The 13,185-nt window shown below is 37.9% G+C and overlaps 1 protein-coding gene across 3 annotated transcripts in view; it reads right to left on the reverse strand.

The window, feature by feature from the left end:
* Nucleotides 1–13,185, reverse strand: part of sntg1 (syntrophin, gamma 1) — a 52,010-nt gene that overhangs the window by 21,046 nt on the left and 17,779 nt on the right. For all 3 annotated transcript variants that reach the window (XM_014030044.1, XM_014030061.1, XM_014030053.1), the window contains 8 exons: nucleotides 8,954–9,010; nucleotides 8,762–8,819; nucleotides 8,633–8,676; nucleotides 8,212–8,253; nucleotides 7,788–7,890; nucleotides 7,145–7,227; nucleotides 6,739–6,869; nucleotides 2,269–2,398 (listed from right to left, as the gene is read on the reverse strand). In XM_014030044.1, the coding sequence (XP_013885498.1) occupies nucleotides 2,269–2,398; nucleotides 6,739–6,869; nucleotides 7,145–7,227; nucleotides 7,788–7,890; nucleotides 8,212–8,253; nucleotides 8,633–8,676; nucleotides 8,762–8,819; nucleotides 8,954–9,010 (648 nt within the window). The remainder of the gene's footprint in view (nucleotides 1–2,268; nucleotides 2,399–6,738; nucleotides 6,870–7,144; nucleotides 7,228–7,787; nucleotides 7,891–8,211; nucleotides 8,254–8,632; nucleotides 8,677–8,761; nucleotides 8,820–8,953; nucleotides 9,011–13,185) is intronic.

Here is a 13,185-nt window from a genome sequence, read left to right on the forward strand (position 1 = left end):
GAGTTCAGCTGGTGTCTTGGCTTACACCTCCCTTTCTTCGTGTGTTCAATACTTTTTCCCTGTGCCATTCCACATTATTACAAATAACTTCATTTCTGGACATTTATGGTTTGATTTCTTTGTATGTATGGATCACTTGGGTTGTTACCGACATCTGGTGAAAATTTCATGTCATTAGCACCTCTAGTAATATATTTACTGAGAAAAATGGTGACGTGTTCAATAATTATTTTACCCGCTGTATGTGTCAAACTCAAGCCCCGTAGGTCAAATGTGACCCGCCATGGCATTTTATGAGTCCTGCGAGAGCTTCAAAGACGTATTGATGTCTTAAAATAAACTGCTTCAAACCCAACATTGACCATGAACTACATTTCCCATAATGCATGTTTGTTTTACCCGTGAAATGACAGCATCCCACCACTAGGTGGAGGTGCACAGGGTTCAAAATTAKCTAGCAGCTGGAGAAATTTGCTGTGTAAAATCTCCACTTATCTGCATTTAGTTTTTATATTTGGCAATTTTGCTACGGCCCCGTTGGGAAGTGGGAATTTTCCACTTACAAGTTGTAAATTTAAACCAGTRGRAATTCTCTGTYRGCAKGTGGGAGAGTTCAGGATTCWAGATGGCAGCTACTCGCCACAACWCAACAGTGAGCAAAACTCCCGTATTTTTACTTTTRATAGTATTTCTGTAWTACTTATTTTTCACATTTAGTCAGTCCTACATAGTACTTTTCAGTGTTTATRAGACGTCACGTTTAAACACTGTTTATATGCACAAAATAGCACGTAGAGCTCAGCTATTGTTTGTTAGCGGTGCTCAGCCATAGGAGAAAGTCGAGGAACATGATGCTTTGTGTGTAGCTGAAGTTAAACATGAATCATCAACGTTAATTACAACYGGCCTACCATGACGCTTCATGTAAYCCTCGGTGAAAATTAGTTTGACACCTCTGTGTCAGAATCAACCTCGTTTATTAGCAAAATGAACCCCTAGACAAGTTTTATKGAAACACTTAGAAACTAATTACTACATGTACCTAGTAATGATCTATAACTGATTAACTTTTGAGGTCAATCCAATTCAAGATGGCCGTCACAGCTGATAACCAACACAAAAAAGGCTGTACCTTATTAAATCTAACATCTATTGAACTAAGACTTGGTGTGGTAGCATTTGACAGTGATTCTCAACAACTCTCCAAGAACTATACTTGAAACACCTTTTCTTGTTTTCTATTATTTTTCTCTGGAAATCTTTTGACATTCAGGCAGAACTGCACCATAATCAATAAAACGTTTCTTTCTCCCAAAAGCCCCGTTTGTTGCAGTAACGTATTGAAAATAGAATCAAATCAAATTTAGACGAACGATGCAGTAAAACTAAAGTCGATGCACCTAAAGTTAAAACAAAGACTCATTCGTTTCATTCATCAAATCCCTGTGAAACAATCAGAGGCTGAGCAGAGATCTGCACATCTATCATCCGTCCAACGTCCCTCGCACACCTCACTAAATGCCAAGGCCAGAGTGAGAAACACATTTCCAACTGCTGAGGCTGTCCTGGCTGTGAGTCATCAGTGTTATGTTTCATGTTAGTCCTCTCCAATTAACCGGGGCTCCATTATTCCTCCCCAGACACTCACTACCACGRCCACTTTCACGCCACATGATAATTACAAATCCTCCTTTTTTTTTCCCTGCCACATTCAGGTCCCAAGAAGAAGCAACACAAAAACCTGTTTACATCATTTTACTCTGAGGATTCATTTTTCTTCCTTTCTTTTAAAACCTGCACAGAAACAGAGTAAATGGGGAGTCAAATGAGAGCCTTTTTTGTTGCTGAGGTTCTATTTGAGCCATGGTCACCGATAGACCTTGTTAGCATTTGTTTTGTATTCAATAGCCCTGCTGAGTGTCACAGCTCATCTTCAAAGCTTTTCTCCACATCAACAGCGAGAAAACTGCAAATACGTACTCACAAAATAAGTGAAACAACCTAGCTTTGTTATTTCCTGCGTCAGGGTGTCACATTCTAATGTATGATGACTGCGTAATATCAGCCCACTGAGGTTGTGTGATTGTTGTTCTTGTAATCTCAAACTTGGAAATGAGTGTGAAGACACGTTATGAGACGAAACTTAAATTGAGACGTCGGCAAATATAAAGTTAAGGCAATCAACAAAACTGCAAGTGACAACCGGCTCACCGTCGTACAGATTTATTTGTGGAACTGAGAGTAGTAGATGTTGTTGTTTGTACTCACATTGTGCTTGGTAAGACCGGAAATGTTGCTCGCTATTGCCTGAAGCCAGTCCAAGCAATCTTCGGCTGTGGGAAACTGTATGACTCCGCTGCAAACTCCRTCCACGGCTACGACCTGGAAAGCATTTTTCCTGAAAGAGTTTAAAAAGAGAAACAACACTAGGTGATTTTTTAAACACCAATTACCACAAATTTGTGCTTTTAAGCCTGTCAGGAAGTCAACAAAATACATTTTCAAATACTTTTCAGCAGTTTTGTGCATTTATTTTTTGCGCAATCAAAAGGGAATTTCTAAACAGTTTATAATGTGTTTATTGGTTCATAAGATATGTTGCGAACAGACAGGATTAAACCCAACAAATATTCCCAAAGTTTCTAAATTCTAAACCAATTTGCTTGATCTCAGGGTGATACTGTGGGTTTTACTACCACACTAAATTTTAGCTGATTATCTGTAAAACTGACAGAGTAGCTTTAAAAGTGAATTAGTTAAATGTACATTTCAMGATTACTTTTCAGCAAAATTTATCAGGTGATTCATGAGATATTTTACTAACATGACAAACACCCCACTCAACAAAACAGCCAAAAAAGGCAACAAAAACAAAACAACATGGCCCTCTTGCCTGTGGTGATGGGCAATAACAAAAAAAAAAAAAATGGATCTTAAAAGTGACACTAAAATTGCCCTAAAGTGCAAAAACAACCGACAGCTGGAAGATACTGGCTCCTAAATCTTTCTGCACAGCTCCAACAGAGTCCCATTAAAGAGTCCCTTCTTTAAAACACTAAGCATCACATTCCCTCAAGTCAATATTGTGTTATTAGCAACAGTTTTAAACATTTTAATTGTGTCTCGGTGGTTCTTTGGAAAATTGACGCCATGTTAAAGCAGTAGTTGCACTTTCTGGAAGAAGTGCGTTTGGCAGCTTGCTTGATTGTGGTGGAAGAGCTATTTTATCACCATTTGTCAGCGGAGTAAACAATGCAATCAGTCTCAGTTCACGAGGTACGTAGAAAAAGCAAAAACGCAGAACCTGAAGGTCAGAGGAACGCAGGCAGGCAGGTGTGGGGTAGGAAAACCAACTTCATTAAATAAAGGAAAAAACAAAGAAACACTACAAACTCAGGTAGGTAAAGAAGTAGAGCGAACGGAGCGAAGCAGAAACCAGAACTGACAAGGCTGAAAGTGGTCTGGGAGAACAAACAGCAGATCTGGCAGTGAAAAAAGGACCTAAATGTACCAAGACAGGAAAGGACTACAGCCAAGACAGGTGCACTGATTAACTGATTAGGACCAGGTGTGTGGAGGAAGCTAGGCCAAACTGACTGTAGGAACGGGCTTTTCAAAATAAAACAGGAAATAAAGATGGACAGAAACTCACATATAACCGGGTAAAATAAAYAAAGCAAACTACACAAAAACCAGGACTATATCTACAAAACAGTATCAAAACAGAACCACAAGTCATTAAACCAGGACTTTTTTATCTTCTTGTCAGATGGGCAAAAACATTTTACAGCATCTGCTTTCATCAGGTCTAATATGAAGCTCATCCACTTGTTCTGTAGACCTTTAAAGCCAAACATTGTAATGAGCTTTTTTTTTTAGGAGACACAGATTAGTACTCAACAAGTCAGTGAACTAGGAGAAAATGTCATGTTTAAATGTCTCAACCATGCCTCATCTACAGACTTTTTCTTTGTGTGTACATGTTCTCGGATGACAATTATTAATTAACAATTTTATTTCATTTATTTACCTCTTCAGATTTTTATTAAAAACTAAAATGACAACTGAGAGCTTTTAGATTAAAAAAAACAGCCCTCTGGTAATTCAATTAAAATTAATCGGCTGACAAAAAAGGTTAGGCACTAAAAATGTAATGTATTCATTGCGGAAAAATTACAATTCAAAAGGCAAAAAGAGTGCTTATGAGCATAACTTGTGCTCCTTTTGCTTCTTTTCAGTTAAAAAAATCAAATACTGAATCCACCTGATTTATTGAAGACCAACAAAAGTTTTACCAGCTCCTAACAGAGCTGCACAGATTTCATGACCTGTTTTATCATCTCAGTAATCCAGTTTAATAATCCACACAGGCAATAATGGAACCAAACAATGTCTGTTCTCAGATGTTTCTTTCAGCATTGCTTTGAGTAGTCAAACAATTCTCAATAAGTGTAGCAAAAATAAAATCTAACTTATTAAAAATATGTTTATGACTGACAAAAGATTTAGGAGTGTGTATACTGCTGGTATTCAATATAGCATTTATTTTCAACTGTGCAAAAGCCTGGACTACAAAACAAACAGAGCACAAAAACTGAGCAGAAATGTCTTAACAAAATTTAATTTATTATACAAACCAAATATATTATGAAATATTATGTCATTGTCAGTTAATCCAGCAATAACACATTCAAGTCTATTTTCAGCCTTTCAAGAGGCATTTACAAGCATTACAACATTTCTACTGTTTTGTGCAGCCTGACTGACAGAGGATCTCTGGTACATAATGACCAAATGCAAGATTAAGTCCTCAAACTCTCTAAACAATAAGCAATGATATACAAGCTTTTTCACTTTGTTTACCACTTGACACTGGAGGCAGGAAAAACCAAAGACTAAAACTTGTTTTTGATCATTTAAACCTAAAGGGATGTCCTAACTGAGATTTTACACCCATTCATCATCTGAAACCTTTTTTTTAACAGCCTGTGCTACCAATAGTGTAATCAAAAGTATCACAATAAAACAAACTGTGGTTAAAGTCTGGAAACCATCGTTTAGCTGCAACATAAAACTAAAAGCTGGGCTTGTAACATGCTTCATAAATGCCCCAAACTTTTACAATACTCCTCTCCAGTTTTCAGTTAATGGACTAAATCAGGCCACACCATGAATGAAATCCATTAACATCCAATCCATAAGATCAAGTGTGTTAAAAAATTATAATTAYGTTTAATGGCTGTCTAATGAGTAAAGTATATTATGCACAATTTGGTAAATTGGTTCTAATGCAAATAAAGCTCACCAGGATCAAATAAAARTGTTATGATCCTCATATTGGCTTTTAATGGGAAAAAAAACAAATAAGAAGTGAATAAATATGTCATTAATCCTTATTATTTAACACTGATTATGTATCATCAAATTTTTAAATAAAGTGGCAAATGAGGCTTCAGAAAAATATATTTACWACTAAGCTGATAACGAACTTAATGCTTAAATATTTGCAAAACCTGCAACAATTTGAAAACATCATAATTGCAATAGGCTTTGCCATATTTTACTGACTCAATAAACTGAGAATATACACAGAAGAAATATTCCACACAGGTATAAATGTTATGATAATTTTGTTTGATTCTTCAGTTTGTGTTAATATAATTCTCAAAAGTTTCACTTAATGACTGGATGCCAACATTTTAAACAAAAACAATGTGACCTGTCAGACCTCAGAGTGTATGCTGGTGATAACTCTCTTTAGCTGAATATCAGTAAAATTGATGATGTGGGAACCATTTTTGTGTATGCTAAGATCAATACGCTATGGAGGCCGTCTTGCATCAAGTTGACTCCAAAAGTTAATCAGCTGTAGAACCACATCCAACTATTACTTCCTGAGAGTTTCACTAAAATCTGTCTTCCAGTTCATGAGTTATTTTACCAACAGAAAACCAGGGTTGACCCCAACTTCTAATGTCCAATCTTTAGACAAGGCCCTCATGCAACATATTAGTGCTCAGAGTATGTATTAGGGATGACTCTCGGCTGAGAGGTCCCAGGTTCAAATCCYGGACGAGCCCCCATATGTCACAGGCCAGCCAATGGCCCATAACAAAAATGTGGGGAGACAAGGTAAAGGCCAACTAAAACAGTTTTACTGTCAAAATAAATCTAAATAAACCCAAAATTCAACCTAGAACAAAAAAAAATAACCAAGGAGTTACCTGGAGGAGCAGAGAGAGAAATGGTTAGTGGAGCACTGATTATATCACTGCACCCAGGTGCTTCCCATTACTCAAGGTCCACTGAGGAGGAGCCGTGACAGCTACTACAACAGCAGATTTCAGCTCATTGTCTGTAACTATGACTGGGTTATGGTCATTTAAGTGTCTGCTAAGGTCAACAGATGTGGCAGCCATCTTGAATCAGGTTGGGTTTAAAAGTTAATTATGTGTAGATCTACATCCAGTGATTAATTTCTGAAAATTTCTGTAAAGTGTTCTTTCTGATTCATGATATATTTTGTTCAGACACACAAACAAACACACATTATTGGCCACCTTTCATGACAGTGAGCGGGGAAGAGGTTAAAAAAGCAAAACACATGACCTACTTTGGGACTGAGCTCTATTTCAAAATCCCCAAGGAAGTCATCTCAGCACAACCATTAAAACCAAGCCTTAAAGGGAGAGAACAGGTCTGCGAGTGACACTTTTTTAATGCCGGCCCGTAGCTCACCTGCAGACGTCAGAGCCGGGTATGTACTGCGACAGGCGAGAGTGCAGCAGCGGGATGAGGCGCAGGTCCACCCATCTCTTCTCCCAGCGAAGCCCCGGAGACGTGGGCCAGGACGAGCAGGACAGCGTGTCCTGCAAGACACAGATAACATTTCAAACGGCGCGCATGTCAAGAGCCTGAGCTCTGCTGCCACGGCAGCCGCACACAGAAAAAAGGCAAAGAGGGAGCACAGGCGGCAGATTACAGCCTGATTCACCCTTTTTCAAATGGCAAAGATAGAGCATCGCCGGTTATCAGAGAGCCGCGTCAGCTGCACGGAAACAAGTCGCCGGCACTGAGAATGCTACTGCATGGATACTGAAGGACGTTTATAGAGTCAGTMACAGGAGAGGCTAACGAACAGTACCGTGTTGTTGGGATGGTAGTTTAGGTGCAGGCCGCTGTCACAGAGAGGAGACGAAGTCCCGCTGCTCTGATCGCTGGGGATACCTGGAGGTGAAGGCGAAAAAAAATTCAACTCAGAGCAACGCTTCCATTTGTTTCATCAACAAAAGTAGTTTGACTTTGTTCTGCTCCAACTCCGGCTTTACGCTGATTTATATTCAGCTGACTGACTGAACGGCCAGTCAACCTGGCCTACATACGCTAATGAAAAGATTTTACAAAAGCTTTCATGTCTGATGACGGACTGAAGCTCTCTCATGAGATAGAAATCAATCGCAGCACAATGTGCAACACATCTATTCTTTCACTTTAGTTTATAACACCTTTCTCAAGATATGACTCACTACTTGTTTTTTTTTCTTTTTGTGGCGTCTTTCTCTAGAGCTCAAAAAGAAAACCAAACAACACAACAGAATTTATCTGTTTTTCTTCAAAAAAAAWTTTTTTGAAAGTGGTTTGAGATTATTGTTTCCAAGACAACCGCTTCTAGTCGGAAAATAACACCAGCTAAAAATAATCCCAGTTAATTACTTTCCACTGCTGTGGCAGTGATGCACTTAGACCAGATACTGGGGATGTATGGGGGGTGGGGGGAGGGTTCTCACATGTGCAGTCCTCGCACAGCGGCAGCTTCAAAAAGGCTGGGGTCTTCTTTAAGAACGACACTGTGAGAGTCACTTCTTCTCCCGCGTTCCTTAGAACCTGGACCTGAAAGTTGTAAACATGATTTGTTTTAATAGTGAAGTTTCAAACGATGTATTTTTTTTTTTCGGATTAGTAGCTGGGATGAAACATGGCGCACCAGCATCTAAGCTAAGAATGAAAAATCAAAGATATGGGATTTCAACAGGCAGCAAGTATTATCCTACTTACATAAAATTCTTACAGTTTTGCACTTAAGAGGAGATAAAAGAGGGAAAAAATTGGCTTTACGTGTCAGCAAGATTCAAATCATCATCGAAGACAAGATAAGCTGTTGAAAGAGTTGTTGCATCGTAAGAAACCGGGAGATCTGAGCTGACAGCTTACCACTTCCTCGTGGCGATAGCTCCTGACGTTTATTCCATTTATCTGGAAACAACAGTAACAACAGGTACTCCAGATTAMAATTCTGGCATCATAGGCCCAAAACTCCCAACTCCAAAATGATTAATGAGACAAGCATAATAACTGTTGTGGCATCTGTGCGGGAAAGTGTAAATAAGAATGTCACATGCACAGTTATTATGTGGGAGGTGTGACTTTTTTTCTCTTTCTTGTGCAATTTTTCTTCTCATTTGGCTGGAACATGCAATTTATAAAAGTGATTTTCCCTATGGGGATGAGTAATTATTCCACATAGTTTCAGGGATACGTGGCACATGAATTATTAAAAATCCGGGGTGCTGTTTCTTTATTTATTTATTTAGGTTGCAGAATGAAAGGAGGAAACATTATTGTGACATTTTACCTGAAGGATGCCGTCTCCAATGAAAAGCAACCCAGAGAGTTCAGCTGGAGACAAGCAAAACAGGAAAAATACTTCAGCAAATACACATTAGAGGCACGAAATAAAACCTTACCAAAAAAGATGGTGTACCTTTTTGTTCCTTTGATATTTTTGATATCACAACAGGGATTTTGTGCTCTGCTCCGCCCTAAAAATGCAAAGGAAAATAAACTGAATGACAGGTGTTTCATAGCTGTCACTGCTCATGCAGTTTGACATGGAAATGATCAATAAGACTTGTTCTAATTCTAGTTAAAGAAGAACAGATGSGATTGAAATTACCTTAATGCTCAAACCAAACCCTCCAATGGTCTGCCTTCTGATTGTTACGGTCCTCTCCTGCAAATTGAGCAATATAACTGCTGTTATATACGTGACAACTGAGGCATCGTGATAAAATAACCTGTTAAAAACACATTATGTGTTACTGTTGCACATTTCAAACTCTTTGTGAGCAGCATTTGTGATCTCCAAATTTACCAATGAAGCTTCAAGTTTTTTCTTGATGTCTTAAATACACTGTAACATGTTAGCTGTCTGTAAATGTCAACAGCAATGCAGTAATGCAAGCGAGGGAAGAAGACAAATTAAATCATGTACAAAAAGTACTTGTACATGATGTATATCAGTAAACACCATATTGTCAGTTTCTAGACCGTTATCATAAAAAAGCAGCAGACTTTATTCAAATAAATTAGCATTTAAAGAAAAGAGGTAAATGTCAAAACTAGTTCTGAAGGATCTTAGAAAAACATACAGCAGGTAAAATAAGTATTGAACACGTCACCATTTTTCTCAGTAAATATATTACTAGAGGTATAATGACATGAAATTTTCACCAGATGTTGGTAACAACCCAAGTGATCCATACATACAAAGAAATCAAACCATAAAWGTCCAGAAATGAAGTTATTTGTAATAATGTGGAATGGCACAGGGAAAAAGTATTACACATGAAGAAAGGGAGGTGTAAAAAGGCATGGAAAGCCAAGACACCAGCTGAACTCTCTCAGTAATTAGAAAGCAAGCCTGCCCCTTGTCAGTGCAAGTTAGTATCAGCTGGTTCAGTCCCAAATGATGGCCAGGTATCACACAAGAACCATCTGATGATGGGTAAAAGTAAAGAGCTCTCTCAAGACCTTCACAACCTTATTGTTGCAAAGCATAATGATGGCATCGGTTACAGAAGAATGTCTAAACTTCTGAAGGTTCCAGTGAGCACTGTTGGGGTCATAATTCAGAAGTGGAAAGAACATTATTTCACCATAAACCGACCACGACCAGGTGCTCCTCACAAGATTTCTGACAGAGGAGTGAAAAGAATTATCAGAAGAGTTGTCCAAGAGCCAAGGACCACTTGTGGAGAGCTTCAGAAAGACCTGGAATTAGCAGGTATGTTTGTTTCAAAGAAAACAATAAGTAATGCACTGAACCACCATGGCCTGTAWGCACGCTCATCATGCAAGACTCCACTGCTGAAGAAACAGCATGTTGAAGCTCCTTTAAAGTTTGCTGCACAACATTTAAACAAGCCTGTGTAATACAGGGAGAATATAGTCTGGTCAGATGAGACCAACATTGAACTGTTTGGATGCCAGAATACACATCATGTTTGGAGGTCAAATGGCACTGCACATCAGCCCAAAAACACCATACCAACAGTGAAGTTTGAGGTGGGAACATCATGGTGTGGGGCTGTTTTTCAGCATATGGTACTGGCAAACTTCAAATAATTGAAGGAAGGATGAGTGGAAAAATGTACAGAGACATTCTTGATAAAAATCTGCTTCCATCTACCAGGATGATGAAGATGAAACGTGGCTGGACATTTCAGCAAGACAATGAGCCCAAACACAAAGYCAAGGAAACTCTCAGTTGGTTTCAGAGAAAGAAACTAAAGCTGCTGGAATGGCCCAGCCAATCACCTGACCTAAATCCAACAGAAAATCTATGAAAGAACTAAAGATCAGAGTTCATAGAAGARGTCCACGAAACCTTCAAGATTTGAAGACTGTTTGTGTGGAAGAATGGGCCAAAATCACACCTGAGCAATGCATGCCACTAGTTTCTCCATACAGGAGGCGTCTTGAAGCTGTCATTGACAACAAAGGCTTTTGTACAAAGTATTAGATAAATTTCAGTAAGTGTGTTCAATACTTTTTCCCTGTGCCATTCCACATTATTACAAATAACTTCATTTCTGGAAATGTATGGTTTGATTTCTTTGTATGTATGGATCACTTGGGTTGTTACCAACATCTGGTGAAAATTTCATGTCATTAGCACCTCTAGTAATATATTTACTGAGGAAAATGTTGACGTGTTCAATACTTATTTTACCCGCTGTATGTTATTGACATTATTGTTAAATATTGTAAGAACGAAGTTGATTGCAATAAATCCACATTTTCTTCACTCCTTCATCCCCTCTGTCATCACAACATTTTTACCTTCTCAGCTGTTATCATCTAAACCCCATGTGTCAGACTCAATTGAGGCCTGTGGGACGAATGTGGCCCACCACAGCATGTTGTGTGACCCATGAGAAGAACATCAAAAATGCATGACTCAAAGCAATGTTTCCCAACCCTGGTCCTCACGGCACACTGCCCTGCATGTTTTAGAAGTTTGCTTCAACACACCTGATTCAGATGACTGCAACTCAACAAAAGCCTGTTAATTAGTTATCAACTGAAATTAGCTGTGTTGAAGCAGGGAAACATCTAAAACATGCAGGGCAGTGTGCCTCGAGGACCAGGGTTGAAAAACACCGTTTTGTCATGCTGTTTTTAAGACCGCATGAAAAAAAGTGAAAAAATGTAGCCTTTTTTCCTCATTTAAAAAAAACCACCTGATTATTCATTTTTTCTTGTGTTATTTTGAAACGGAAATACCAAAGAATGAAGCATAAAACCTAAATTCTGTGGATGCCAAACAAAACTTGCATTCTTTGTTACTTTGTTCAATAGAATATATCCAGTGATTTGTGGGAACCTAAAAGTTGGCAGAGTTGTAAAGTAACTAAGTCCAAATACGTCTTTACAGTACTTAAGTAGAATTTTTGGGTATCTGTACTTTACTTGAGTAATTATTTTTCAGCCTATTTTTTACTTCTACTTCTTATATTTTCACACAGTTATCTGTACTTTTTACTTCTTACATTTTTTAAAAAGGCAAGAAGTAGAAAGTCGTTACTTTTATTTCATTTTTGCTTGTTTTCATTCCAGCTTGTTGTTGTAAAAAATAAATACTATCCATATAAATTGTGCCTCCTAGATAGAGTGAAATTACTTGTGGTTGAATGAGAAGTATAAATATATAAAATTCTGATACCGTATTAGTTTGTACACAAACAAATCATGTCACACTCCAGCAGGACATAATTATTAAAATAAAAGGACTGTACTTAAGAAGTATTTGTATTTCATGAATTAATATTATTGCATTTGGCTGCAGCCCTCAGATAGATTTTCATTTTGGGGAAAAGGTTTGTGCAGCCTTGATGTATGGATATAAACTGAAACAGCTGGACTAGTGCATCTTAAATTTAACATAAATTAATTATTTTAATATGATTTAGTCATTTCTGCATTTTTTCCTAATAAATGTCATTACAGAAAACCTAACTGCTCATTTTAAATCAATACTTTTACTTTTAATACTTAAGTACAAAAATTGTCAGATACTTTAAGACTTTTACTTAAGTAATATTCCTAAAGGAGACTTTAAGTTTTACCAAAGTAATTGTTTGGTAAGATGCTTGTACTTTTACTCAAGTATCCCTTTGTGGTACTTTATACAACACTGAAAGTTGGTTATATTAGATGTAATGTTTGCAGACACAATTAATCTGAACCTTCATAACGGTTTCATAGTTTGAAACGCAAACATGCATCAAAGTGTCTTTATGTAACTGGACCAATCAAGGATGCCCAAACGTGTGATGTAATGCCGTTGAGGCACGTCTCTTCTCGGTCTTATCAAACTCCCGCCAGATAAACCCAGACCCCGGCTTGGCTGAGTGGAAATCTGCTAGAACAGGAGGAAGGCCAGACACATTCTGCCAGAGCAAATGAAACATAAGCTCTCTCGTCGCCTGGCTCTGCAGGAAAGTTTTATTCTGATGTGAAACAAGTCGGTCATTGAGGCTAAACAATTGTTTGCATGACAGTTTCTTTCCCCTTTTTTATTGATCGGTAGTAATGTTTCCTTTTTTTCCCTTAAAACTAACTAGCATTACCATTACTAAAAATATTGTTTAAAACAAGTAAAKCTTTATTCTACAGGTCAAGGGTCTTCCAATAGGATAATGTACTAGATAATAGAATCACCCAAGGACTATTCTGAAGTGTCATTCTGAGCCCAGGGCCTGTATTTATCAAACTTCTTAGAATTCCTCTTAAGAATGCTGCTAAAAGTGGACTTAAGTGTAAAATAATTCTTAGTTAAAAGCTGAGAGTAAAAGTCAATTATCAAGCGTCTCAGTCTTACTTTAAGCAAAGTGTAGGAGTAAT

This window comes from Austrofundulus limnaeus, unplaced genomic scaffold (genome assembly GCF_001266775.1).
Source record: "Austrofundulus limnaeus strain Quisiro unplaced genomic scaffold, Austrofundulus_limnaeus-1.0 Scaffold6, whole genome shotgun sequence".
Lineage (NCBI taxonomy): Eukaryota > Metazoa > Chordata > Actinopteri > Cyprinodontiformes > Rivulidae > Austrofundulus > Austrofundulus limnaeus.